Here is a 27,547-nt window from a genome sequence, read left to right as displayed (position 1 = left end):
AAGACAGAAAATTGACATGGGAATATTACCACAACTCAACTAGATACCCGTTCAGATTTCACCAGTTTCTACGATGCATTTTTCTTGTGTATGTTTATATGTGTGTACAGTTCTGTGAATGAATCTCCTCTACAAATTCTTGTGTTCAGCACCACAGCCAGGACATAGAACTCTTCCCCCACCACGAAGCAGTTCCCTGAAGTCACGCCCTCTACCCAGCCCTAACCCCTGGAAACTGCTCACCTATCACTTTCTCTACCACTTTCATTTGTCACCTTGAGAATATTGCATAAATGGAATCATGCAGTATGTCACCTTTAGAGAATAGCTTTTTCATTCAGTCCAATGCCTCTGAGATCCATCCAGAGGCAAGTGAGGCAGGTTCATGGGTGTATCAAGAATTTGCTCTTTTTCAATGAGTAATAATACTCCTTTTTATGGACGTTTCACAGTTCATTTATCCATTTAACTGGAGGACATTTGTGTTGTTCCAGTATGGGGTTATTAGGAATAAAGCCTCTATGGTAAACTTGCATGTACCATTTTTGTGTGGTTGTAAATTGTCATTTCTCTACACAGGATTTGATTACAGGGTCCTGTGGTAAATGTGTGTTTAACTCTCTAGTTCAGTTCAGTTGCTCAGTCGCGTCTGACTCTTTGTGACCCCATGGACTGCAGCACGCCAGGCCTCCCTGTCCATCACCAACTCCTGGAGCTTGCTCAAACTCATGTCCATCGAGTCAGTGATGCCATCCAACCATCTCATCCTCTGTCGTCCTCTTCTCCTCCTGCCTTCAATCTTTCCCAGCATCAGAGTCTTTTCCAGTGAGTCAGTTCTTCACATCAGGTGGCCAAAGTATTGGAGTTTCAGCTTCAGCATCAGTCCTTCCAATGAATATTCAGGATTGATTTCCTTTAGGATGGACTGGTTGGATCTCCTTGCAGTCCAAGGGACTCTCAAAAGTTTTCTCCAACACCACAGTTCAAAAACATCAGTTCTTTTGGCGCTCAACTTTCTTTATGGTCCAACTCTCACATCCATACATGACTACTAGAAAAACCATAGCTTTGACTAGATGGACCTTTGTCATCTAACACTCTAAGGAGCTCTTAAGAAACTCTCTAAGAAACTGCCAAACTGTTTTTCAGAATGAATTTACCATTTTGCACCCTCATTTAAGCAATAATTCAAATGTCATTATCCTTTTTGATGCCTGTAGAGATAATCTTTGTTTCATTCCTGATATTGGTAATTTACCTTCTCTTTTTGGGGGTCAGTGTTTCTAGAAGTTTTATCAGTTTTATTCTTCTTTTCAAATTACCAAACTGTGGGGGGCTTTTTCTGTATTATTTTTGTTTTGTTTGCAATTTCATTTATTTCTGCTCTTTATCATGCCCTTCTTTGTCCTTGTTTTGGGTTTAGTCTGTTCTTTTTCTAGTCTCTCGAGTTGGTGGTGGTGGTGGTTTAGTCGCTAAGTCGTGTCTGACTCTTGCGACCCCATGGACAGTAGCCTGCCGGGCTCCTCTATCATGGGATTCTCCAGGCAAGAGTACTGGAGTGGGTTGCCATTTCCTTCTCCAAGTCTCATAACGTAGAGGCTTGAATTATAGAATTGAGTGCTTTCTTCTTTTATAATGTAAGCATTTAGTGCTATACATTTCCCTCTCATTACTTTAATTATATCCCACAAAATCTGATCATCTTTTAATTTTCATTCATTTCTTTATATTTTTTATTTGATGCTTCCTCTTAAGCCCATATCTTATTTATTAATAGAAGTTTGTTCATTTCCACGTGTTTCCAGTTGTTCTTCTGCAATTAATTTCCAGTTTAAGTCCATCATGGTCAGAGTGGGCTTCCCTCGTGGCTCAGACAGTAAAGAATCCACCTGCAATGCCGTGGACCTGGGTTTGATTCCTGGCTTGGGAAGATCCCCTGGAGGAGGGCATGGCAGCCCTGGAGAATCTTGCCTAAAGAATCCTCATGGACAGAGGAGTCTGGCGGGCAGCAGTCCAGGGGGTCACAGTCAAACACAACTGAGCGACTGAGCACACACGTGGTCAGAGAACATTCTTTGTAGAATTTAAACTTGTTGAAGTTAGATTTTATCACGGGTCATAAAGCAGTCCTGGTGAATGTTCCACAAGCAGTTAATGAGATGAATTCTGCTGTGTTGAGCGGAGTGTTCTGCAAGTGTTGTTTAAATCCTGCAGGCTGATGGTATTGCTCGGTTCTTCTGTATCCTTCAGTTCAGTCGCTCAGTTGTGTCCAACTCTTTGCGACCCCATGAATCGCAGCACGCTAGGCCTCCCTGTCCATCACCAACTCCTGGAGTTTACCCAAACCCATGCCCATCGAGTCGGTGATGCCATCCAACCATCTCCTCCTCTGTCGTCCCCTTTTCCTCCTGCCCCCAATCCCTCCCAGCATCAGGGTCTTTTCCAGTGAGTCAACTCTTCGCATGAGGCCAAAGTATTGAAGTTTCAGCTTCAGCATCAGTCCTTCCAATGAACACCCAGGACTTTATCCTTACTTGACTGTTATTTTCCCTAGGGCTTCTATCAGTCATGGGGTAGGGATGTTGAACCTCAGCTACAGTTGTCAGAAGTTACTCTTCTTTGAGTTCTGGTAGTTCTTCCTGTTTGTAATTTAGACCTCTTGTTCGGTGCACAGGCATTTGGGAACGTTATCTCTTCCTGCTGAATTGACCTTGCCCTCTGCAGTGTCCCTCTTTGACCCTGGTGCTTTGCTCTGCTCTGAAGTCCATTCCGTGTTATGTTAATAGTGCCACTCCAGCTTTCTTAAAACATTGGCAACCTTTAACCTACTTAGGTCATTATATTTGAAGGCAATTTTGTGTAAGATAGCATACAGCTAGGTCATTTCTTTAATCTATTCAACCAATCTCTCTCTTTTAACTGGCAGGTGTAGACAGTTTACCTTTAATGTAATTACTGGCATGTTAGGATATATTATGCCTATTTTAAAATTTTCTGTTTGTTCCTTGTGTTTTTGTTCTTTTGTTTGCCTTTCTGTATTTTCCTGAGGTTGCTTGAACATTTTTTCAGCGTTCCTTTTTGATTTATTTAAAGTGGGTTTGGGGATGTGTCTCTTTTTAAAGCTTTCTGCAGTGGTCGCTGTAGGGATTGCAGTGAACATAGATTGTATGTACTTGTATCAACATTTTACATCATTTGGGATGCTCTTCTTTTCACCCATGTGGTATAGTTATGTGAAATACTACTTTTCGCACTGGAACTGTAAGAGATTGAGATAAACTTTTTGCTTTTACTGTTGTTTTTGCTGTTACTGTTGAACAGAGGTTAAATACTCAGGATAAAAGAATATTATTTATATTATATGATTTTAAGAGAAGTTTATTACTAATGTACTCCAGTGAATCTTAACAAGCACGACCACAGTTCAGCTGTTTGTCATGGCAATTTGTCATATTCCTCAGAAACCCTAAATTATGAGAAGAATCACATTCTACAAGCAGTTATTTCAATGGAGAAATTGGGAAGACTTAGGGACTAGAGAGTTTCACTCAACTTTTTTTTTCCTGCAGGAATTGAAAGTTTTGTTATAGTCATCAAACCTAAACTTAACTGAATAATTCTTTTATTCACTCATTTCACTTGTCACTCCTCACCCCCAAAATACAGTGTCATCTGCCAACCAACCTATGTGGTCTTATAGTTCCAATCCTTACCAAGGGCTGTCTTTGGTTTCGATGTCTCATGCTTCATATTCTTAGAAGAATATTTACAGGACTTCCCTGGAGGTCCAGCGGTTAGGACTCCATGCTTCTACTGCAGGGGGCACGGGTTTGATCCCTGGTCAGGGAACTGAGATCCCACAAGCTATACAGCATGACCAAAAATTTTAAAAAGCCACCAATATCATTTACGTTCTCACTGATGGTGCAGTGGATTTCTGGCTTGAGCCAGAAGTTGATGCCCTCCTTCCTGCTGTAGCAGGGGAATAAGAGACCCTTGATTCACTTCTTTAGCAAAGGCCTTGAACTGCTGTGCCTCACAAAGAAGAGGTCTGTGGGCAAACAAGGAGAGCAATACGATTCTCCCAACGCCCCGCTCATGTACAGTTGTCAAATGTCAGAGCAACTGCAGTTGTGTTTTTCCTCTTTGTCTAGTGAGACGCTCCAAACTCCTCATTTGTGTGACATCTCGAAAATCTTCTTTCCTTAGAACGCCTGACAGACAATCTCAGAGTGGGACAGACATCCTCAGTTGCTGCTCAGATGTTTCTGTTTTTCAGAGTTTTGCTGCTAAGAATATCTCCCCAACATTTGACTTCACTGTGGCCAATAATGGTCTCTGAATTGGTAAGTGTAAATACTTTATCCTTGAGATAAAATTGGAGCTTTTTAAAATGCGTTTTCAGGAATAATGTAAACTTTCACATATATCTAATTTTATCTGTAAAATTTTCAATCAAGTTGGTAGTGTATGGTCAGCTCTTGGTTAAGTAGAGATATTTTATCCTCTAATCATAGTTGACCTCTCAACTGTAGTTATTTAAATTAATTTGATATTATTTGCTTTTTTTTTTGGCCATCCTGTGCGACTTTTGGGATCTGACTTCCCCAACCAAAGATTGAACCCAGAAGTGAAAGCATTGAGTCTTAACCACTGGACCTCCATAGAACTCCCTATTTGCTAGTTTTTAAACTGGCCTTTTCCCACTTTTATTGAGATATAAGTGTCATGCAGCAGCATATAAGTTTAAAGTGTACAACGTAATGATTTGACTGAAATATATCATGAAACCCTTATCACATTCAGTTTACATCCATCTGATATGGATCCAAAAGAAAAGAATTTTTTCCCTTGTGATGACAACTCAGGATTTACTGTCTTTACTTTCACCTGTGACTTACAGCAGCTTTAACTGCAGTTGTCACATCCTGCATTACATCCCTAGTAATAACATATGTCTTATAAAGCGACGTCTGTACCTTTTGACCACCTTCATTCAATTTCCCTCCTCCCACCCCCTGCCTCTGATCTCTTCTGTGAGTTTGGTTTGGTTTTGCTTTGTTTCTTAGGTTCCCCTTATAAGTGAGATCATACAGTTTTTGTCTTTCTCTTCTGACTTATTTTACATAGTGTAATGCCCTCAGAGTCCTTCCACATTACTGCAGATGTGTCAATGGCAAGATTCCTCCTTTTCATGCTGAAAAACATTCTACTGTGTGTGTGTATTCTCATACATATATACATGTGCATGTATGTGTGTATACACACATACGTATATACATATGCATATGTATATGCTTGTGTGTGTATATATGTGTGTATGTATATATATATATGTATATATTCATATATATGTATATGAAACAGTTTTTTAATCCATTTATTTGTTGATAGACACTTAGGATGTTTCCATGTCTTGGCTGTTGTATCGGGTTGACCAAAAAGTTCATTCAGGTTCTTCCCATGTCACAGAAAAACCTGAACAAACTTTTTGGCCAACCTAGTAAATAATGCTGCAGTGAATATGGGGGTGCACATATCTCTTTGAGAATATTTTCATTTCCTTTGAGCATAGTCCCAAAAGTGGGTTTACTGGATCATATGGTAGTTCTGTTTTTAATTTTTTGAGGAGCCGTCATACTGTTTTCCATAGTGACTGTACCAGTTTATAATCCCACCAACAGTACACAAGGGCTCCCTTTCCTCCACATCCTCACCAACATTTATAATCTCACCCGTTGGATGACAGCAATTCTAATGGGTGTGAGATGATGTCTCATCATGCTTTCGATCTGCGTTTCCTTGATGATTAGTGATGTTGAGCATCTTTTCATGTGCCTTTTGACCATTCCTATATCTTCTTTGGGAAAATGTCTATTCAAGTCCTCTGCCCATTTTTCAGTTGATTATTTGCTTTTTTGTTATTGAGTTGTATGAGTTCTTTATGTATTTTGGATATTATCCCTTACCATATTTGGTTTGCAAATATTTTTTTTTACCATTTAATAGGTTGTCTTTTCATAGTTTTGATTCCTTCTTTTGTTTTATTTGCTGATTTTTATGGATATATAAATTTTAAACATTAAGCTAGATCTGACCTCTCTCAAATAGTAACTTGAATTCACTTTTTTTTTTAAGATTCAGGCATTCATACAGCTTGAAGAAGAGCTGAAAAAGGACAGTGAATCATTGAGGTAAGTAGTGTATGAGTCTGTGCACATATGTGAAGGTTAATGGACATCACTGTATTTTTTTGTTTGTTTTGATTTTTTTTTTTTTAGATCCAGACTGTGGACATCAATTTATAACGTAGGGTTAGATAATCCTAAACACCATTTTCTTGAAGTAGTTGTGAAGGGACCAGCTATTCTGACCACTTCTCAAAAGGAAAAAACCTTCTTATGGATATTTCATAGGCAAAAGGACTACAGCAGATGTGAATGAATTTCTAACAAGAGTTTCTTTGCCAATTTATAGAAACAGCAACAAAATCAACAGAATGAAAGTTGGAGCCTCTGATGGAAACGGGCCGTCGGTAGGGGAGATACCCCAGAGTGAGCTGGTCCTCTATTTATCAGCTTGCAAATTTCTGGACACGGCACTTTCTTTTCCACCTGACAAGATGCCGTTATTTCAAATGTAAGTCATAGGAGACCACGTGTCCTCTTCAAAGGAGGTGACATTTCTTTCCTCGTCAGCCCTTTCACTGGTTCTTTCCTGTACACCATGTGGGTTACCAGTGGCCGAGGAGCCTGCTCAGAATACCGAGTTTCAGATTACTTGCAACATCTGTGGTTTGGTGAATTTGGCTCACAGTAGTGTTTACAGATGGGTTTCTGTTCGTGTGTGTGTTTCAGTGGGTTTTGCTATTGGGTGCTTATAAGACAGAGTCCCCCACTGGTGAGCCTCACTGCATTTGTGTATTTTTTTTTTTTTGGTCTCTTTGTTTCTAATTAACTAAATGGAACACGCTCTCCGCAGTTCACTCTGCCCTTGTTGGCTCACATATCCTGTGGGCTTAACACAGCTGCTCGTATGTTTCATTTCATGCCTGGCCCCAGATGCCACTTCTCTCCATCCTGCCCCTCTAAAGAGAGAAATCGTGTAGAAATGTTTGTGGTTAGAAAGACAGAGTGAAAGAAGCCAGTCTGAAACGGCTACATACCATGTGTTTTCAACTACATGATGATCTATAAAGGACAAAACTGTAAAGACAGTAAACAGATGAGTGTGTCCCAGGAGTGGAGAGGGAGGCAGGGCACAGGATTTTCAGGGCAGTGAAATGACTCTGTGTGACTCTATGCTGTGGACACATATTTTCACACACTTGTCCAAGCCTATGGAAGATGCAGCTCCAAGAATGAACCCTAAGCTTAACTCTGGACTTGGGGTGATGATGGTGAGTCCGTATCAGTTCACTGATTGTAACAAATGTACCCTTCTGGTGGGAATGTTGACAGGGAGGCTCTGTATACTAGAGGGGGGGCAGGGGGCAAATGGGAAACCTCCATACTTGCTGCTCAATTTTGGATGAACCTCAAAGTGCTCTAAAAAAGAAAGTTTGTTTTGTTTTTCTTTAAGTGAGTTCCAATGTACGTGAATATGCATAGCAGCATTAATCATAATAGGCAAAAAGTAGAGAAAACCTAAATGTCCATCAGCTGACAAGCGGGTAAATAACATATGGTGTGTCCAGACAATGCAGTAGTCTACAGCACAAAGAGGTGAAGTGCTGGTGCGTGGTACAGCGGTACAGCATGGGCAAGCCTTGACGATAGTAGGTTAGGTGAGAGAAGCCAGGCACAAACAACCGTGGAGTACATTGGTTGTAATGTAATCATGTCCCACCATGATTCTATTTGTATGAAATGTCCAGAATAAAAAAACCTGTACCCAGAAAGTAGTTAAGTGGTGGCCTCGATTGAGGAGTGAATTGAGGGATGATTGGAGTGGATTGAGGGGTGCGAGCTAAAGGGAGCAGGGATTCTATTTGGGGTAATGAAAATATCCTAAAATTAATCATGATGGATGGTGGTGGATGTACAATTCTGTAAATATGCCAAAGGCTGTTGAATGGTGCAGTTTATTTTTTATTTATTTGTATTTTGGGCTGTCCTGGGTCTTAGTTACAGCACATGAAGTGTTTAATTGCAGCGTGTGAACTCTTAAGTTGCTGCACATGGGCTCTAGTTCCCTGACCAGGGATTGAACCCACGTTCCCTGCACTGGGAACACGGAGTCTTAGCCACTGAACCAGCAGGGAAGTCCTGAATAGTGCACTTTAAATGAGTGAACTGTGTGGTATGTGAATTACATCTCAGGGAAGCTGTTTGAAAACCTCTGGGTGGGCTCTGAGCCCACATGCCTGACCTCGGATTCTCTTCCTCCAGTTACAGGTGGGCATTTGTTCCCGAAGTGGACACAGAAAGCCCTGCCTTCTCCTCAGATTTAGAGGAGGAGCACCAAGAATGCAAGCCCCACACTGTCAGGATTCTTGAACTCCTAAAATTAAAATATGGGGTAATTGTTTTCCTTTTTATAAAATTTGTATTTGTGGTGGAGGGGGACAGGCTCAGGGGGTGAGTGAAGTACTTCATATGCCATTTGATTTCAACGACTTCGAGCGGTGTTCACAATGCCTCTTAAGTGTTCAGACTTGGAGAGGGTTATGCATTTCGTCTTTGTCTTAGCATTTGTATGCCACTTTCTCATCCCAGATGCTAAGAGGTAAAGCCTCCTGGGTGGACACAGTCCTACAGAACAGCAGTCCCCAACCTCTTTGGCATCAGGAGGAGGTTTTGTGGAAGGCAGTCTTTCCACGGACCGGGGAGCTGGGATGGGTTGGGGGCGTGGTTTCAGGGTGATTTCATTACCTTTATTGTGCACTTTATTTCTTTTATCGTTATATTGTGATAATGAAATAATAATCCAACTCACCATAATGCAGCATCAGTGGGAGCCCTGAGCTTGTTTTCCTGCAACCCGATGGTCCCGGCTGGGAGTCGTGGGAGACAGGGACACCCGAAGTGTGTTGCTAATGTCCAGTCTACTCTGTAATCTCATCCTGTTCCACTGCTCACCTCCTGCTTTGCAGCCCGGATCCTGAGTAGACCACAGGCTGGGGACCTCTGCTGTAGAAGGAGACGTGCCCACAGAGTCCCTCCGTGACTCAGAGGAAGGGCCTGCAGGAGGGGTGGCAGGGGCCCCAGCGGGATGGCTCACAGCGAAATCTGGTGGAAGACGGCAGTGGGGACGTGGGATTCGAGTTGACGCTGCTGCCGTCAGTGCAGACGGGGAGTTTTCCTAGAGGACTCGTGTCTTAGCTTTCACTGCCTGCGTGTACCTCTCTAACCCTTAGCATGTCGTCATTGGTTTTCTGCAGGAAATCTGCAGCTCAGATGAGATCGCCATGAAGAGTGAGTTCCCTCTGCTGCGCCAGCATTCTCTTTCCAGCATTAGGCAACTGATGCCCTTCTTCGGGACTCTAAACTGTGCTTTTAAAACCCAGAGTCGACTGCCCGCCGACACCCAAGGCCCTCCTCCGCTCGTGGAGTTTCCTGTTGCAGATAACCCAAGGGTCTTGAAACAACTGGAAGAATGTGTTGAACATGACTTTTTGGAACATCTGGAATGTTAACCTTGGACTGAAGAATTTGTGTAAGCCATTTACTGAGACCTTGAGAAAAGCCAGGATATACTGAAGACGGAAAAGGAGCCAGGATAGTGGTTCTAAACAAGTCTATCTCAATTTCGAAAGTAAATTTCAGATCTTTTTTTTTTTGGTGGCCAACAAAACACACCTCCCTGAAATGCCTTGTAATATATTTAGGCCTGATTTTATGTTTCTTCCTCGATGTATGTAAAGAAGTGAAATTAATATATCATCTAATGGTGGCACAAAATTTGTAATATAAAGTAAACCATGAAGAGATTAAAAAGTTGGGTTTTTTTTGTTGCAGAGATATGGGTCTGTGTCAGTACATCTCTCTAAACATTTCTAACTCATTGAATATTATTTTTAACCTTTCATACATGTGTCCCTTTAAGCATTTATTTTGGTACCACATTTTAAAATGAAAATATATTATTTTCTGAAAATACTAATAGCCTGTTACCTTTGACTATTCAGCAGAGGTGTGAGCGTGAAGACAATCTCAGTGTATTTAACTCTTGCCGCATTAAAATCACGTGTTCCCACCTTCTGCTGGGTAAGAAATACACCGTTTTAACCCTCCGACAGCTGTCACCTCAGTTATACACTGTAATGTGCCTGGCCAGCACTTTCCACTTAACATAAATCAGTCATCATGGTCATGGAGGCTTTAATGCCTGAAACTGCTGTCGGGGAAATTCACTCTGGACTCTTCCTTATTCCTCTGTCCTCTCTGGGAACTCTGTACCGCTGCAGGCATCGCTGTTTGTGAAAATAATTTCTAGGTTCCTAGGCACAGGCGCCTCGGGGCTGGCAGCATGCCAGCCCACTCTTTTCCAGCCTCTCTGCCTTACACCAGCTTCCTGTTTAGAGTCCACTTGGCACCCGTCCTGCTCGGCTAGTGCCCTTGCTCTCTGCCTGTGCTCCGGGCTTGCCCGCCAGACCTGCCTGTCTCTTGTTCCCTTTTCAGCCACCAGGGCCTTCCATGACATCACTTTCCAAGTCAGACGATGCACACTACTCTGATGCGGGCTCTCAGAGACATCCTTTCTACAGACAAGGGTGTTTGGGGACTTGACAAACATTATTGGTTTCGTTTCTTGTAACGTCCCACCATGTATGAGTTTGTGAGCAGGGCAGAAGCAGTTTGTGTCACTGGCCCCAAGATAGGATGTGGGGAACACAGAACCACTTGGTTCCCTACAGTATGGCTGAAAGTGAGAGTCGAAAAGCACCATCACATATGGGTATTCATACAAATATGTGTTAAAAATTACATGCAGGGACTTCCCTGTTGGTCCAGCAGTTAAGACTCGGTGTTCCCAATGCAGGAGTCCCAGTTTTGATTCCTGTTGGAGGAACAGACATCTCGCATGCCCCATGGTATGGCACCCCCAAAAATTGACAACAAATCTAATAGCTTATGTATGTCATCAGTAGCTATTATGCTATGAAAGATAGTTCTTGTATCTGTACTTAGATTTACAAATTTTTTTTCTTTTTTTTTCTCTCCAGTGTCTAAAACAACTCAATACCATATGTAATTTAATCCTTTTTTATTAAGTAGAAATCTTAAAGGGATTTAATAACACATCTCTGTTTAGCATAGAACAGTAAAAAAGTCTTGTAAATGTGATGCTGAAGCTGAAACTCCAATACTTTGGCCGCCTAATGTGAACAGCAACTCATTGAAAAAGACCCTGATGTTGGGAAAGATTGAAGGCAGGAGGAGAAGGGGACGACTGAGGATGAGATGGTTGGATGGCATCACCAACTCGATGGACATGGGTTTGAGGACTCAATTTTACCCACATGCTAGACCAGGCATATACTCTGTGCCTCAGTTTTCTCAACTACAAAGTGGAATTATCAATGGTAATTACCCCCTCAGAGTTGTAGGAACGAATCCTCTCTGTGTTCCCTCGGTGATATATTTTTTTTCCACTTTTTTTTGGATCTTCTGTCTTATTTTCTTGAGTTTGTATTTTATATTGGAGCATACTATTAACAACGTTGTGTTAATTTAAGGTGTACAGCAAAGTGATTCAGTTACACATGTATCTATTCTTTTTCCAATTCTTTTCCCATTTAGGTTGTTACATAATGTTGAGCAGAGTTCCACATGCTATACAGTAGATCCTTGTTAATTATCCATTTTAAATATACCAGGGTGTACATGTCAACCCCAAACTCCCTAACTATACCTCCCCCCAACCCCCACCCTTGCCCCCACCTGTAACAAGTCTATGCCCCCACCTCTAAGTCTATGAGTCTGTTTCTAAGTTCCTTTGTATCATTTTTTTATACCACATATAAGCGATATCATATGATGTCTTTATCTGACTTCACTAAGTATGACGATCTCTGGACCCATCCATGTTGCTTCAGTAGTCTATATAGTTTTGATCATGCATTTGTGTGTGCTCAGTCATATCTGACTCTGCAGCTCCATGGACTGCAGCCCTCCAGGCTCCTCTGTTCGTGGAATTTTCCAGGCAACAATACTGGATTGGGTTGCCATTTCCTACTCCAGGGATCTTCCTGACCCAGGGATTGAACCCACATCTCTTGCATCTCCTGCACTGGCAAGCGGGTTCTTTACCACTCTGCCACCTGGGAAGCCCCCATCAGTGAAAGCGAAGCTTGTGTTCACTCTCAGTATCTACAAGCCTATGTGTTGCATTAATTGACCTGAGTATCCACATAGATTGTGTATTTTATAAAAGAGAAAATGGAGATTTTTTTTTTTTTTTTTTTTTGGCCACAGCATGCAATATGTAGGATCTTTGCTCCCTGACCAAGGATCAAACCTGTGGCCCCTGCAGTGGAAGAACGTGACCTCAATCCCTGGGCAGCTCGGGAAGTCCCCATGTTTGTTGTTTTTGTTTAAGTATGAGGAAAAACCTTTTTGTTTTTCCTTCCTCATGGAAGCTCTTCTCCACCCCACTTTGAAGATGACTCTTCTGACTCAGTTCCTCCTAGAAGGTAAACCAGATGTCCAGCCCAAGGACCAAAGTGCCACTGCTCTGGGTGCAAGCAGTGAGCTGGAACCCCTGTTCTAAGAAAGCAGGGTTTGGAATACACGCAGCTGCAGGGGGGTGCGATGAGAACAGAGCCTATATGTATGGGATGACACAGTCATCACTGGGGTGCTTTCCAGGGGCTGGGCCTGGACTGTGTCATGGGGGTTGTTTCCTAAGCCCCGGAGGAGGTAAGCAGTGTTACCCGATCCTACAAAGTCAATACTCTATGTTCGGCTTGTTCTAGAGCACTACGTTCTCAAGTCCGGGGCCAAGAAGAGTTCAACAGGAAAACCCCAGGAGGGCTGCTGCTGCCGGGTGAGGTGTGGAAGGGCACTTCTGAGGGCACCCCGCCCAGTGGGCTTCCTGCCAAACCTGGCCACCCTGGGGGGGAGGGTCACAGCACAGCAGGTGGCTGCCAACTCTCAAGGTGTGGTAAGGAGTGTCTTAAAGGAGAACAAGCCTCATGTCCCAGTATGTGTGTATGCCCAGTAAAATTCGAAGGAGCTGGATGGGTCAAGACAGTTGATGAAGCCTGTAATTAAAAGTTTTGAACAACAGCCTGGGAGACCAGACAGAATCTGGTCTTTGGAATAAAATTCTGATGTAAGACAATGCCTTCTACTAGGCATTATTTGCAGTTTAATTGTTGTTCAGTCACTAAGTCATGTCCGACTCTTTGCGACCCATGGGCTGCAGCATGCGAGGCTTCCGTGTCCTTCACTATCTCCTGCAGTTTTGCTCAAATTCATGTCCCTTGAGTTGGTGATGCCATCCAACCATCTCATCCTCTGTCACCCACTGTTCTCCTGCCTTCAGTCTTTCCCAGCACCAAGTTCTTTTCCAATGAGTCAGCTCTTTGAATCAGGTGGCCAAAGTATCAGAGCTTCAGCATCAGTCCTTCCAAGGAACATTCAGTGTTGATTTCCTTTAGGATTGACTAGCTTGATCTCCTTGTTCTCCAAGGGACTCTCAGAGTTTTCTCTAGCATCACAATTCGAAAGCAACAATTCTTCGGTGCTCAGCTTTCTTTATGGTCCACATCACATCTGTACATGATTACTGGAAAAACCATAGCTTTGACTACATGAATCCACAAACATGGAAAAGTAACACCATCAAAGGAGAGACTGTGGTCATGTGGACCTGGACCAGCAAAGGAGTCCATTCTACACCAAGGGGCAACTGGACATTGTGACAATCACTACAGTGGTATCTTGGTGATCAGGGGCGCTGTGTGGGCTTCTCACTGTGGGGGCTTCTCTTGTTGCAGAGCATAGGCTCTAGGCACATGGGCTTCAGTATTTGCAGCACACAGGCTCAGGAGTTGTGGCGCACAGGTTTAGTTGCTCCACAGCATGTGGAATCTTCTCAGACCAGGGATTGAACCAGGGACCCCAGCACTGGCAGGCAGACTCCTGTCCACTGAACCACAGGGAAGTCTGTCCTAAGTTAATTTTGACGCCAGTGCTTCCCGGACCACTCGTAGAGAAATGAGTGAACTAGTTTGCAGAGCAATGAGTTCACAGAGATGATGGCTCTTACGGAAACAAGGAGGAAGCCCGCAGGGCTGAAGCTTGCCTGGTTCCTTTTCATCCTAAACTGGTAGCTCTTTCCAAGTGGTACTCTATCTAAATCAGTCTGCCTACCTTCAAACCAAGGGGGAAATGGACTTTAAAATCGGGTCTAGGAAGAGAGTCCCTCAAAGAATTTAAGATAGAATTACCCTGTGATCCAGAAATTCCAGTAAAAACTGAAAGCAGCGTCACGAACAGATACTTGCACACCCACATCTGTGGCAGCATTATCCACAATAGCTGAGAGGTGGAAATAACCTGTATGTCCATCAATGGATGAATGGATAAACATGGTATAAACAGACAGTGGAAGATTATTCAGCCTTAAAAGGGAATGAAATTCGGACACGAGCTACAACATGCATGAACCTTGAGGACATGAAATAAACCAGTTACAAAAGGACAAATATGATTCCACTTACATGAGGAACCTGAAATAGTCAAATTCATAGAAAAAGGAAACAGAATGGTGGTTGCCAGGGGCTGGAGGAGGAAGAACTGAGGAATTAGTGTTCAGTGGGTACAAAATTGCAGTTAGGATTGAGAAAGTTCTGGAGATGGATGCTATTGACAGTTGCACAACAATGTAAATGTAATTAATGTTGCTGAATCGTCCACCCAAGGGTAAAATGATAAATTTTATGCTTTGTACATAATACCACAATAATAATTTTAAACAAAAATACTGTGAATTTAAAGTGAGGGGAGGGGAGACAGCCTGGGCCCCACCTTACCTGGTGAACAAGCATTTGTACCAGCCCAAGTTTCCCCTGACCCAAAGTCAACCAGAAGCAGGTGGGAGGTGGAATAATAAGGACAAACTTGCCCTTCAATGTTTCAGCTTTAGAAAAAGAAGTTGCTTCACATTTTACCCTAAATTGAAATTGTAATAATGATTGTTGGGACTTCTCTGGTAGTCCAGTAGTTAAGACTTTGCCTTCTAATGCAGGGTGTGGAGGTTCAATCCTTGTTGGGAAGCTGATATCCCACCTGACTTGTGGCCAAGAAACCAAAAACATAAAACAGTAAAACAGAAGCAATATTGTAACAAACTCAATAATGAGTTGAAAAATGGCCCACATTAAAAAAAAATTTTTGTTTTAAGGTTTAAACTCTTGATGCCTGATGGGGTTTCTAGCCTCCTGAAGGCCTTAGCTCTCTCTCCTGTCTCCTCCAACCACTTGGGATTTCTCATTTGCTGCATTTCTTACATATGTTGTTTCATCCACTTGATACTGTTTTCCTCTTTTCACCTGGCAAAGACCAACTCAAGTCATTTGTTGGTTTTATTCAACAGATATACAGGCGCCCGTCTTTGAGATCCAAGCTCCCCAGTCCTGCTTCTTTCTACATCTCCTCAGGCTCAGCAAGGCACCTTCCCAGAGGGACCCTATGAAAACACCCAATAACGTAGTGCCCATAAGTGGTCCAAGGCAAGTGCCATTTTGTGGAAAAGAGAGAGCCTATATCTTCGGTTCCTGGCATCTTCAGTGTCTGGCATCTACGGGCAGACGGCAGAGAGCTAAATGGAGAACAGAAAGGTTGACTTATCTGCCCAAGATGCTGCTAGGAGGAAGAAAAACAGGAAGTGAAACTAAGTTTGAATGAATCAGTCTGTAGGACTATAGAGTGTGGGCTCAGGGAACAGTGGGTTTTCTGCCCCGATCTTGGCCTCTCCATCACGCTTAAGAATCCCCTCGCTGAGATTCCCATGACCCCCCTGTGTGGACACAGGAGGGTCCTATGCTTGGCGGGTTTTCCCCACCGTATCCTGCTGGTCCTAGCACTGCCCGATGACACAGTCAGCCCAACCCAGCTGTGAGGACCGCCCACTCTGACTTCACCAGGCTCATGCTTAATTCTTCCTGGACCCGTGGACGTGGACAACCAAACGCTTCCATACCGAATGGAGAGGGGGCACTTGACCGTGCAGTAACCACGCTGCTCAGGGAGGTTTGTGTTGTAGTAAAGGCACTACCGTGACTGACTGCCCTTGATTGTATATTGTCCCATATTTTCCTTCCAATTATTTTCTGTTTGTTTCTGAAGCTAAGCCAGGCTATCAATATACATCCGATCAGGAAAAAGACAAGTTGTTTAATACTGTTGGGGGTGGGGGTGGGGGCGGTGGAGCTTGTGGCCAGATGAATGGTATGAATGGCCTAAAGGCAATAAATTCAATAGAAAGTTAACATGGGGACTTCCCTGGTGGTCCAGTAGTTAAGAATCCACACTTGGACTACAGGGGGCCTGGGTTCGATCCTTGGTCAGAGAATGAAGATCTCACATGCTCTGTGGCACAGCCAGAAAAAAAAAGTTAATATGTACACATCAATATAGTTTTTTGATATCAATGTAATATATATATATGTGACCTGTTATGAGATAGATGAAATCTCTCTTCCAATAACAACAATAATAAAATAGGGGGAGAAAAAAACTTTATAAGAGCTCCTTGAAGACAACACTACCAAAGCAGACAAGAAGACTTGGAGCTAAAGGGAAGATTTACTAGATCTTGGAGAGGAAATTCAACATCATCAAGTTATAAATTTTAACTTATTGAAGAGTTGAGAGAACTAACCTCAGATCTTTATATTATAAAGCTAAAATAATTGGTACCAGTGCAGAAATGGATGAGAGATCAATAGGACTAAACTAGCAAGTCCATCAATGGACCAAAACACACAGAAAAGTTTAACATGTAATAAAGGTGGTACTTCAAACTGTAGCAGGAAAGAAAGGTGTCTTATTCAACAAACGGTGTTGGGAGAACTGGGTACCCAATAGGAGGAAAATAAGTTGTATTCATCTCTCACATCTTTCACCAAAATAAATCCCAAACAGATCAAAGATTGGAAACCATGAAGAAAACATGAAAATGCTAGAAGGAATGAAGAAAAGATATTTATAAAAACAAGACAACAATGAAGATAGATGATTTTTCTTTTTTCTTTTTTTTTGGATGATCTTTCTTAAATGAACATAAACTCTAGGTGCCTAAGAGAAAGTTCTATAAGTTTTGGCTATATAAAAACATTTTTTAAAACTCTGCACAACAAAAATCATCAGAAGCAAAGTAAAAGACGGCAGACAGAAAAATATTTGAGAAATATTACAAAGGGCTAATTTCTTCAGTACTGAAAGAATGATCAAAAGAAATAGAAATATGGGCAACAGATATAAATAGGGAGTACATGGGCCCACACACAATTGGCTTTTACAAATGTATAAAGATACCCATACTTACAATATGAGAAAAACATTGCTCTGAGGTATTAGTGACCATTGCAGCCAACATCAATTATAGGTGAACAGCATCTCCCCTCCATTGCTATAGAATATAGATTGGTACAAGTTCTGTGGAGAAAGTGCGGGCAATTTTTACCAAAAGTAAAAACAGATGGAGACTTCCCTGGCAGTCCAGCGGTTAAGACTCTGTGCTTCTACTGTAGGGGGCGGGTTCAATCCCTGGTTGGGGGGACTATGATCCTGCAAGCCACGTGTATATTTTTGATTCCACAATTCTACTGCCAGGAATTTATCTGACATAAATGCATATGTGCAAAATGACTTATGTACAAGTTATTCATGTAAATATTGATAATAGCAAGAAGTTTGGCAACAACCTCAGTGTGTCCACCAGTAGGAGAGTGGCTAAATGAATGACCACACAATATAATAAAATGTTAGGAAACTGTAAAATAATGTGATTAAGTTTTTCATGTACAGCGATGGAAGGATCTCTGAGATATAGTCCATGGAAGTCAAGATGCATAGCTGTGTAAGTTTATGAAAGCAACCAGTTTTCATATTGTGTTTGATTTAGGTCAGTGGGAAATTTTACTCTATTCCGATATTCTTACTCTTGTATGCAATTTTAAAATTTCTCTTTTCTTAGTTTGGGCTGCTGACACCACAGATTGGGTGGTTTAAACAATAAACTCATTTCTCACAACTCTGTAATTGGGAAGTCCAAGGTCAAAGCACCTTGGAAATTTCCCAGTGGTCCAGTGGTTAGGACTTGGCACTCTCATCTGCCCAGGGTCTGGGTTCAACCCCTGGTCACAGAACTAAGATCCCACAAGCTGTGTGTGTGGCCAAAAAACCCCAGCACTTTCTTGGTTCTACCTGCTGTGTCCTCACATAACAGAGGGTTGGTTGAGGCATCTCTATAGTGTCTCTTTTACAAAGACTCTAATCCCATTCATGGGCTTCTCTGGCAGCTCAGATGGTAAAGAATCTTCCTGCAATGCAGGAGACCTAGGTTCAATCCCGATGTCGGGAAGATCCCCTGGAGAAGGGAATGGCAATCCACTCCAGTATTCTCACCTGGAGAATTCCATGGGCAGAGGAGCTTGGCGGGCTACAGTCTATGGGGTTGTAAACAGCTGGACTCAGTTGGACTGAGTGGCTAACATTTTCACACTTTCAATCCCATTAATGAGGGATCCACCCTCTTGACCTAATTACCCTCCCAAAGGCCCCACCTCCAAATGCCATCACATGGGGCGGGCTAGGTAACATGGATTTTTGGCGGGGGATGGGGGATACAAACATTCAGCACTCCCCAAAGAAGGTAGTTTTTACCATTAAAATCATATCAACCTCAGCTTTGACATTTAAAAAAAAAACAGATTTCCAAGCCAGCTTGAGTTCATCTGACATAAGCAAAAGCATTTACTTTCCTGAAAAAGCCCCTTTTACACCAACATGGTTTAAGTTTAGCCCATACATGTCTACCTCACATTTCTTTCATATGAGTAAGCCTTGAGAATGCAGAACTCCGCAGTATGCACAACTGGGTTAAAAAACTTTTGGGGTGGGGAGGCAACAATTTGTATGTACAGTTAAGTATTAGCTTCTACATGAATAGACTACTGTCTATTCCTGTTGCTGTTCTAACAAATTACTGTAATTTAGTGTCTTCAAACTGCAGGAATGTATTCTCCTAGAGTTCTGGAAGCCAGAGGTCCAAAACAAGCTGAAACCAAGGTGTCTGCAGAGACTCGTTCTCTCTGTAAACTCTAGGGACTCTAGAATGGGGTTTCCTTGCCTTTCTAGCTTCTGAAGCTACAGTACCTGCATTCTTTGGTTCATGGCCCTTCTCCACTTTCCGATCCAGCCACATAGCATCTTCAAGTCTCTAGAGAGATGCTTCAGTGCTCAAGTGGCCTTCTGTGACCAAGTCTCCCTCTGCCTGTCTTATAAAGACACTTGTGATCGCATCTAGGGCACATCCGGATAATCCAGGCTAATCTCATTTCAAAATTCACATTGCCAAACATCACATGGTTCATAAATGAATAACTTGGATTTGAGCCCAGGCAGACACTGCAGTATGCTATTCTAGTCTTCCTTTTTTTTTTTTTAACAAAGTGCTAGTTGACACCAAATTGATCTCACAACAAATGGGCTGCAACTTATTGAATAAACAGCCAAGAGACTGTAGATTCCACAGGAATGGAAACCTCTGTTTCACTCATCACTGCGTTCTAGGACCTCTCACTTTGATAGACACAAAGTAAGTTCTCAATAAACAGCTGATAAAAGTGCCTCTATTGTAATAATATGATCTTAAACCTGAAGGAACTGAGAAATTATCCAGTCCAGAGCACTGCAAATGATATTAACTAGCATTCTCACTTAGGTGTTTCACATGCCATTTATCCTGTGGACACAGAATGTTACCTGCTGTATCAGTAAAGAAAGGATGTTGTGGCCATCAAGTCATCAGCCACTGCACACCCAGGATGGGGGAAAATAGGATGCTGGCCCTACATAGTTAACGTACACATCAAAGGGTTGATTTCAATAAGCCCAGGTTCTTGCCTCTTCCCATATCTAGAAAAGCACTTTCACTAACTTGAGATGATTGGTTTTCTTTCAGTTCAGTCGCTCAGTCGTGTCTGACTCTTTGCGACCCTATGGACTGCAGCATGCCAGGCTTCCGTGTCCATCACCAATTCCCAGGGCTTGCTGAAACTCAAACTCCCAGAGCTTGCTCAAACTCATATCCATCGAGTCAGTGATGCCATCCAACCATCTCATCTTCTGTCGATTAACTGTAATCTTTTGACACTCTGACTTCCTAGGTGTTTTGCAAAAACCCCTCTCTATCCTAGCTCCACCATTACATCTTCAGAACAGTCCCTCAGAGTCTGAGAGGCTGTCTTCTTGGCCTCGGTCCTCAGTATGTCCATTGAATAAAACATAATTCTTAACTTTTAGATTGTGCATTTCTTTTTTCCAATCGAGAACACAGTGGTCAATAGTAAGGGTAACAACAGAGCACAGGGTGTTCTGTGTTGTTGTTGTTAATTTTATTTACTTATTTTTGGCTGTGTTGTATCTTGGTTACTGTGTGCAGGCTTTCTCTCATTGTGGTGAGCAGGGGCTACTCTCTAATTGCAATACTTGGGCTTCTCATGGCAGTGGCTTATTTCAGAGCATGGGCGTTAGGACACCACATGGGCTAGCTATCTCGTGGCATTTGGGATCTTCCAGGACCAGGGATAGTCCCCTGCATCGGCAGGCAGATTCTTAACCACTGGACCACCAGGAAAGTCCTGTTTGTTTTTAACATTTCCTCCTTTGTTCATTTATTCAAAACTATTTGGGCACTTACAAATCTCAAACTGAAATAATTAAATAAAACAAAAACACAAGTTGCAGAGGAGTATGTAATGTCTAGTTCCACACTGTAAACAGTATTTAGCATATGTATTTAGCATATAGTAAATATGGAGTAATGTATACCAAATTCACATGTTCCAGTAAACGGATTGGGGTAAATGTTATGTTTTATATTTCCATGTTATTTGAATTTTACAAAGCAAATGTATTTCTTTTACAATTATAAAGATGCAATGAGGATTTCCCTGATGGTCCTGGGGCTAGGACTCTGCGATCCCAATGCAGAGGCCTGGGTTTCATCCCCGTCAGGGAACTAGATCCCACATGCTGCACCAACAGTTCACATGCTGCAACTAAAGATCCCGCATGCCACAAGTAAGACCTGGCACAGCCAAATAAGTATTTTTTAAAAACCGCAGTGAATATTTTAAGAAAAACCTTTTAACTCTTTCTTTAACTGCGGTATCTGACAGCTCTTGACTTATCCATTTCTTTCATTTTTCTTTGGCTGCTCTGCAAGCAGGATCTTAGTTTCCCACCCAGGATGGAATTCCTGCCCCCTACAGAGGAATCTCGGAGGCTTAACCCCTGGACCACCAGGGAAGTCCCAACTTACTCATTTCTATATCCTGCTAATTAGCCCAAGGCCCAGCTCAAGGTTGATATAGATACAGGAGCAAAAGTACTAAACTGCGTATGAGAAAGGACTCTTTTTTATCAGAATGAAGGGTGATAATTTTCAGGGTAAATCCCCAAAGTACAAATCTTCATCTCATTAAGTGTTAGTCACTCAGTCATATCCAACTCTTTGCGACCCCATAGACTGTAGCCCACCAGGCTTCTCCGTCCATGGGATTCTCCAGGTGAGAATACTGGATTGGGTAGCCATTCCCTTCTCCAGGGGATCTTCCCGACCCAAGGATTGAACCCAGGTCTCCTGTCTTGCAGGCAGATTCTTTACCATCTGAGTCACCTCATTTCATTAAGGTTTCACAACATGATGACACTGGCAGGCATGTGATAGCTTTCTTCAGTGTAATTCATGTCCAGTCCAGTCAAGCACTTCAAGTGCACCTTTTTGGGTCACCAACACCCATGGCACCTGTCTTCAAACTTGGGGACCTCAGGTTGCAAAAGGAAAATCAAAAAAGAATCAGTTTTGTACTGCTAAAAGAACTCTCCAGAGTGGAGCCAGAGGCCACTGAGAAGTGACTTATGTCTCTGCCCAGATTGAATCTGACCTTTTGACCACTTATCGTCTAACAAAGATATTCAGAACATTTGCACAGGGTTGCAGAAATTCAAGATACTTATCCGGCCCATACCCTAAATAACTGGTGACAAATCCATCCCTTAAAGACGAATATTTCCTTTTACTACCAAAGTCAATCATAATTCCTGCAATACAACTTTAACAAAACTTGTGGATTTTGCCTTTATAACCCCCCCGACTCTTTCTCTTCCCCAAACTTTCTATTTTGCTAGAACCTGTGTATCCCCAGTTGTAATTCCCAAGACCCCAGACAGGGCTCTTTATTATTTGCAGCCTCCATACTGATTAATATCAATTAATCAGGAGAAATATCAATAACCTCAGATATGCAGAAGACACCACACTATGGCAGAAGCAAAGAGGAATTAAAGAGACTCTTGATGAAGGTGAAAGAAGAGAGTGAGAAAGCTGGCTTAAAACTCAACATTCAGAAAACTAAGATCATGTCAGTCATCCAGTCCCATCACTTCATGGCAAATAGATGAGGAAACTGACAGACTTTATTTTCTTGGGCTTCAAAATCACTGTGGACAGTGAATGCAGCCAAGAAATTAAAAGATGCTTGCTCCTTGGAAGAAAAGCAATGACAAACCTAGAAAACATATTAAAAAAGAGACATTACTACGCCTACAAAGGTTCCTTTAGTCAAAGCTACGATTTTTCCAGTCGTCAGGTACGGATGTGAGATTTGGACCATAAAGGAGGCTGAGCACCAAAGAACTGAGGCTTTCGAACTGTGCTGCTGGAGAAGATGCTTGAGAGTCCCCTGGACTGCAAGGAAATCAAACCAGTCAATCCCCAAGAAAATCAACCCTTACTATTCATTGGAAGGACTGATGCTGAAGTTGAAGCTCCAATCCTTTGGCCACCTGATGCAAAGAGCCGACTCATTGGAAGAGACCCTGATGTTGGGAAAGATTGAAGGCGGGAGGAGAAGGGGACGACAGAGGATAAGATGGTTGGATGGTCAGTGATGGCAGCATCACTGACTCAATGGACATGAGTTTGAGCAAGCTCGGGGAGATGGTGATGAACACGGAGGCCTGGTGTGCTGCAGTCCAAGGGGTCGCAGTCGGACACGACTGAGAGAGTGAACAACAAAATACCGATTACTGTTTGGCAAAGTCTGTAGGTTCAGTTACTGCAGTCACCCGGTTGAGCCTCACGCATGCGCCTTACTCTGCAGGGCCCCCGCCCGGATTCTGAAGCCCACCCACCACTCCAGCTGTCCCGGCTTCCTTAACCCCCGGGGGAATTTACCTGCCCTACACTCCCAACTCCAAGGCGCCGGGAGGCGGAAGTCGGGGGGCGGGGTCAGCCCGCGCGGCCCGCCCCGGAAGCAGGCGGGGCCTCGCGGGCTCCTCGGCGCTCCGCAGCCGCCTCCCAGTCTGATTGCGGCTGAGGCCGGTCCTGGCTTTGTAACTCGCTCAAGATGGCGACACAGCCACCCAGCGGGATCCGCCTCAGCGCGGTGAGCAGCCGCGAGGGGTGGAGCGGGCCGTGTCCCAGGAGGGCGGGCAGGCGGGCAAGCGAGGCGGGGTGCGGGGCGGGGGGGAGGCCGGCGGTGGGCGGGGGCGGCTCGTCGGCCCGGCACGGCGGCTTGGGGCCGGGGCAGGCGGCGGCGGCCATATCGCTCCCGACGGCTGAGACGCTCGGCGGCGACGGCGGCGGGCAGGGCCGGGCCGGGCCGCGTCTAGTTTCGTTTCCTCGGCGTTGGGTTTCTGTTTTGCCTCCGCGGCTTCGGGGCGGGGCGGGCCGGGGCCGCGGCCCCTCCTCCTTGGCTCCCTCCCCCGGTTTGCTCTGCAGCTGTCGTCCGAGGGCGAGGCCTCGGCGGCCAGCCGGCCCCTCGGCCCGCGGGGGCCCCTGGCCCCTTCCCGGCCTCTGCGGACCCTCGGGGCGTCCCGGAGTGCGGGGGGAGTGGCCGTCGGCGGCCAGAAATGCCCCGCGGCCTTGACCTCCTGGCGGCGGGCCCCGGGGTGCTGCGAGCTGGGACTTGTCTTCCTCATCCATTTCAATTCCTGCCGCCTTCCCTCTAGCTTCCCTGGGTGGCTCAGACGGTCAGAGCGTCCGCTCGCAATGCAGGAGGCCCGGCTTCGATCCCTGGGTGGGGAAGATTGCCCTGGAGAGAGGGAATGGCAACCCAGTCCAGTACTCTTGCCTGGAAAATCCCATGGACGGAGGAGCCTCGTAGGCTGTACAGCCCCACGGGGTTGCCAAGAGTCGGACACGACTGAGCGACTTCACTTTTCCCTCCACTGCATCCTTCGGGAGCCCAGATCGCTCCTAGGTGGTCACCGAGCTCTCCCGGTTTGCCCCGTCTCGTTTCCTGGCGGTGTCTCGTTCCCGGAGCGTCTCGGCCTCTTGGAAATCCTTGAGTGTGCTTTGTACTAGTGCGTCTTTTTTTTGGTGGGGGGGGGAGCAGTCACACAATAAGTGAAAATTTCGCTGCCTCAAGAGTGTGGGCATGCCCTCCCGGCCCGATTCTCCTGAAAAAGTTGGCCTTGTTATGCAAAAATATACCTCTCCTCATCAGGGTGTTTCCTCCGGCCAGAGAATGGCTCTGCCAGTCTCATTATTCGAATGGTAATGAGTGAGTGAAGTCGCTCAGTCCTGTCCGACTCTCTGCGACCCCGTGGACTGTAGCCTACCAGGCTCCTCCGTCGAAGGGATTTTCCAGGCAGGAATACTGGAGTGGGTTGCCATTTCCTAATCCAGGAGATCTTCTCGATCCAGGGATTGAACACAGGTCTCTCGCATTGTAGTAGACGCCTTACCGTCTGAGCCACCAGGGAAGTCGAATGGTAATACCATTGCTTTAAAATGATATTTTTGCCTTTTGACTTTAATTTGGCGAGATTCCTAACCGACCCCCTGCTATCATCAGACTTTTAACGTTTTTTCCTGATGAGTGTGAAATTTTACTTTACATTTGACTGAGAAGCTGAAAGTTTATCACACTTCATTCACCCTTTTGATTTTGGGATAAAAGAAACCTTCCTAAAAAAAAAAAAAAAACCCTTCACATTCCTTGCCCGTTTTTCTATTTTGTTTCTTTTGAGGGGAACTTTTAATTGGTTTATTAGCGTTCTTTACATATCTTTAATAAAGGCTCCTTGGTTCCTAAGTGGTTTATTGAATGAGCTTGTATTTAGTAGATGGAATACAGAGGGCAACTTTATTCTTTCTTACCACTGGCCTTATTGTTGCTAATTCACCTCAGTGAATCTGGGCACATCCTAATGCTTTCCAGTTAGCCTCAGGCACTGTTTAATCTTGGAGGAGGAAATGACAGCCCACTCCAGTATTCTTGCCTGGAGAATCCCATGGGCGGAGGAGCTTGGTAGGCTACAGTCCACAGGGTTGCAAAGAGTCCCACACGACTGAGCGACTTCACTTTCACTGTTTAATCTGGGCTTTCCTGGTGGCTCAGACAGTAAAGAGTCTGCCTGCAGTGTTGGAGACCCGGGTTTGATCCCTGGGTGGGGAAGATCCTCTGGAGAAGGAAATGGCAACTCACTCCAGTTTCTTCCCTGGAAAATGTCATGGACGGAGGAGCCTGGCAGGCTGCAGTCCATGGGGTGACAAAGAGACACGACTGAGAGACTTCAGTTTCACTTTCACTGTTTAATCACCGGGCTTCCCCGGTGGCTCAGATGGTAACGAATCCACCAGCAATGCTGGGGACCTGGGTTTGGTCCCCGGATTGGGAACCCACTCGGGTTATCCTTGCCTGGAGAATCCCCATGGACAAGATAGCCTGGGGGCTATGGTCCATGGGGTCGCAAAGAGCCTGACACGACTGAGCGACTAAGCACTTTAGCACTGTTAAATCTACTTGAGAAGCTCTTCAGCTTAAAGCCCTCTCCTTCCCCTCAGATTGGGCCTAATTCTGGTCTGGAAAATTGTGGTGAGGAACTGGGTTGTTTTTGTTTTTTTTTCCCTTTCCCTTGCTATTTCTGCACTTTGATTCTCTTCCCCACTCCCCAGCCCCTCCCAAGTTGCTGTCTCTGTCTCTTCAGGATTGAGAAGACAAAGGGAGCAAAGATAAGGGTCAGTACAGTCTTGAGAGACTGGCACTGTGGTTAGCTGGTTCTCGAGGTGTAGCAGCTGTCCGTGTGCTACATCTTTGTTTTGTGGGTAATACAGACTGTTTTGAAGCTCACTGATGGAAATCTCGTATCTGCAGCTTCTGGACTGTATTCCAAGTGGTCTGTTGCTTTAGGACAGGAGTTGGCAAACTGCGGTTTATGGGCCAAATCCAGCCTGCCACCTGTTTTTTTATGGCAGAAGATCCTTAAATGGTTGGGGGAAAAAAAGATCAAAGAATAATGTTTCGTATCATGAAAATTATGTGAAATAGATATTTCAGTTCCCATAAGTAGTTTCAGTTTTGAAGGTTTGCTCATCCCTTTGGTATCGCTCTCAGATGTTTGCATTAGGAGTGGAGCTAGGAATTACTGAATTTATGGGTTTGTCAAAAATCATAGAATATAAAGTGACCCGTAATGTGTACAAATTTAAAAAATCACTAGGTCTGTAAATTCTGAAATGGAATGCAGAGTAACAAAAACTTAAGTTTTTGCTTTTTGCCTCCATGATTCTAAGTAAATGCTGATACCATTTTGTTTTCCAGAAATCCTGCTATAGATTTAAGTGACACATATGCACACTCTTCAGTTCACTTTTTCTTTTGGTTGAATTACCGTATGATTTATTATCACTCTTAGCATTATTCAGACATGAGCCAGCCAAAACTATGATTGCTTTTTCTTTGCTGTGGAGCTTCTGTGTTTTCCTTGAAGTTAGTAATTGATTTGTGTTTGTTTGCTTAGTTTTTCTCTGTACTGATTACTCTTTCATCCACACTTTCAGAGAACTGGAAAATCTTTGCCAGATGTGTTCAAGCACACCCAAATTTTGTCATTTTTGCTGGCTCAGTTGTGAGTTGGCGACTTCCCTTTATCATTTTTATGGACATTTCCTTCCCCTTTCCTTTGTTTCTCCTTCCCATCATATATTCCTCTTCTGGGGTTTACTCTTGACCGCCAGCAGTAGCTTAGTGACTGAGAGCATGGGTTCTGGAGCCCATTTGCTTGGGTTCAAAGTCTGACAGATAACTGGATGTGTGACCTGAAGAGAGAATAATCATCTTACCACCTAAAAGGGCTGCTTTAAAAATTAACTGAGCCAATACACATAAAAGTCTTTTATAACGGTCCTGTGCGTGCTATAAATACTCAGCAAATATTTGCTGTCTTTGTTACTGTTAACAGTGAAGCCTGTCCATTTTTCCAAAAACTGGTGTAGCTTCTTGAGAACAGAGTACATGGGAAGAACATTTGTGTGTCTTTTCTTGGAAATATATTTATGCTACCCTTGCTCTTTCTTT

General features: G+C 43.8%; 2 protein-coding genes and 1 long non-coding RNA gene across 8 annotated transcripts in view; 2 read left to right on the top strand and 1 right to left on the bottom strand.

Annotated features, from left to right (window-relative positions):
- DOP1B (DOP1 leucine zipper like protein B) overlaps positions 1-9,933 on the top strand; it is a 133,396-nt gene extending 123,463 nt beyond the window's left edge. For 5 of the 6 annotated variants that reach the window (XM_043874270.1, XM_043874269.1, XM_043874268.1 and 2 more), the window contains 5 exons: positions 4,210-4,346; positions 6,139-6,194; positions 6,478-6,639; positions 8,391-8,520; positions 9,383-9,933. In XM_043874270.1, coding sequence (XP_043730205.1) covers positions 4,210-4,346; positions 6,139-6,194; positions 6,478-6,639; positions 8,391-8,520; positions 9,383-9,637 — 740 coding nt within the window. In that variant the 3' untranslated portion in view covers positions 9,638-9,933. Of the gene's footprint in view, positions 1-4,209; positions 4,347-6,138; positions 6,195-6,477; positions 6,640-8,390; positions 8,521-9,382 lie in introns of those variants that run through there. The other variant, XR_006335279.1, reaches the window with a different exon arrangement.
- A 4,066-nt stretch (positions 9,934-13,999) lies between these two features.
- Positions 14,000-23,511, bottom strand: LOC122675539. The gene is made up of 3 exons (XR_006335291.1): positions 23,419-23,511; positions 17,500-17,609; positions 14,000-15,771 (listed from the first exon to the last, which is right to left on the bottom strand). It is a non-coding gene; the product is annotated as an uncharacterized LOC122675539 (long non-coding RNA).
- Positions 23,494-27,547, top strand: part of MORC3 (MORC family CW-type zinc finger 3) — a 40,712-nt gene continuing 36,658 nt past the window's right edge. The window contains exon 1 of the mRNA XM_043874426.1: positions 23,494-23,629. Within this exon, the coding sequence (XP_043730361.1) occupies positions 23,591-23,629 (39 nt within the window). The 5' untranslated portion in view covers positions 23,494-23,590. The remainder of the gene's footprint in view (positions 23,630-27,547) is intronic.

This window comes from Cervus elaphus, chromosome 19 (genome assembly GCF_910594005.1).
Source record: "Cervus elaphus chromosome 19, mCerEla1.1, whole genome shotgun sequence".
Classification (NCBI taxonomy): domain Eukaryota; kingdom Metazoa; phylum Chordata; class Mammalia; order Artiodactyla; family Cervidae; genus Cervus; species Cervus elaphus.
This window is presented reverse-complemented; position numbering and strand designations above follow the sequence as displayed.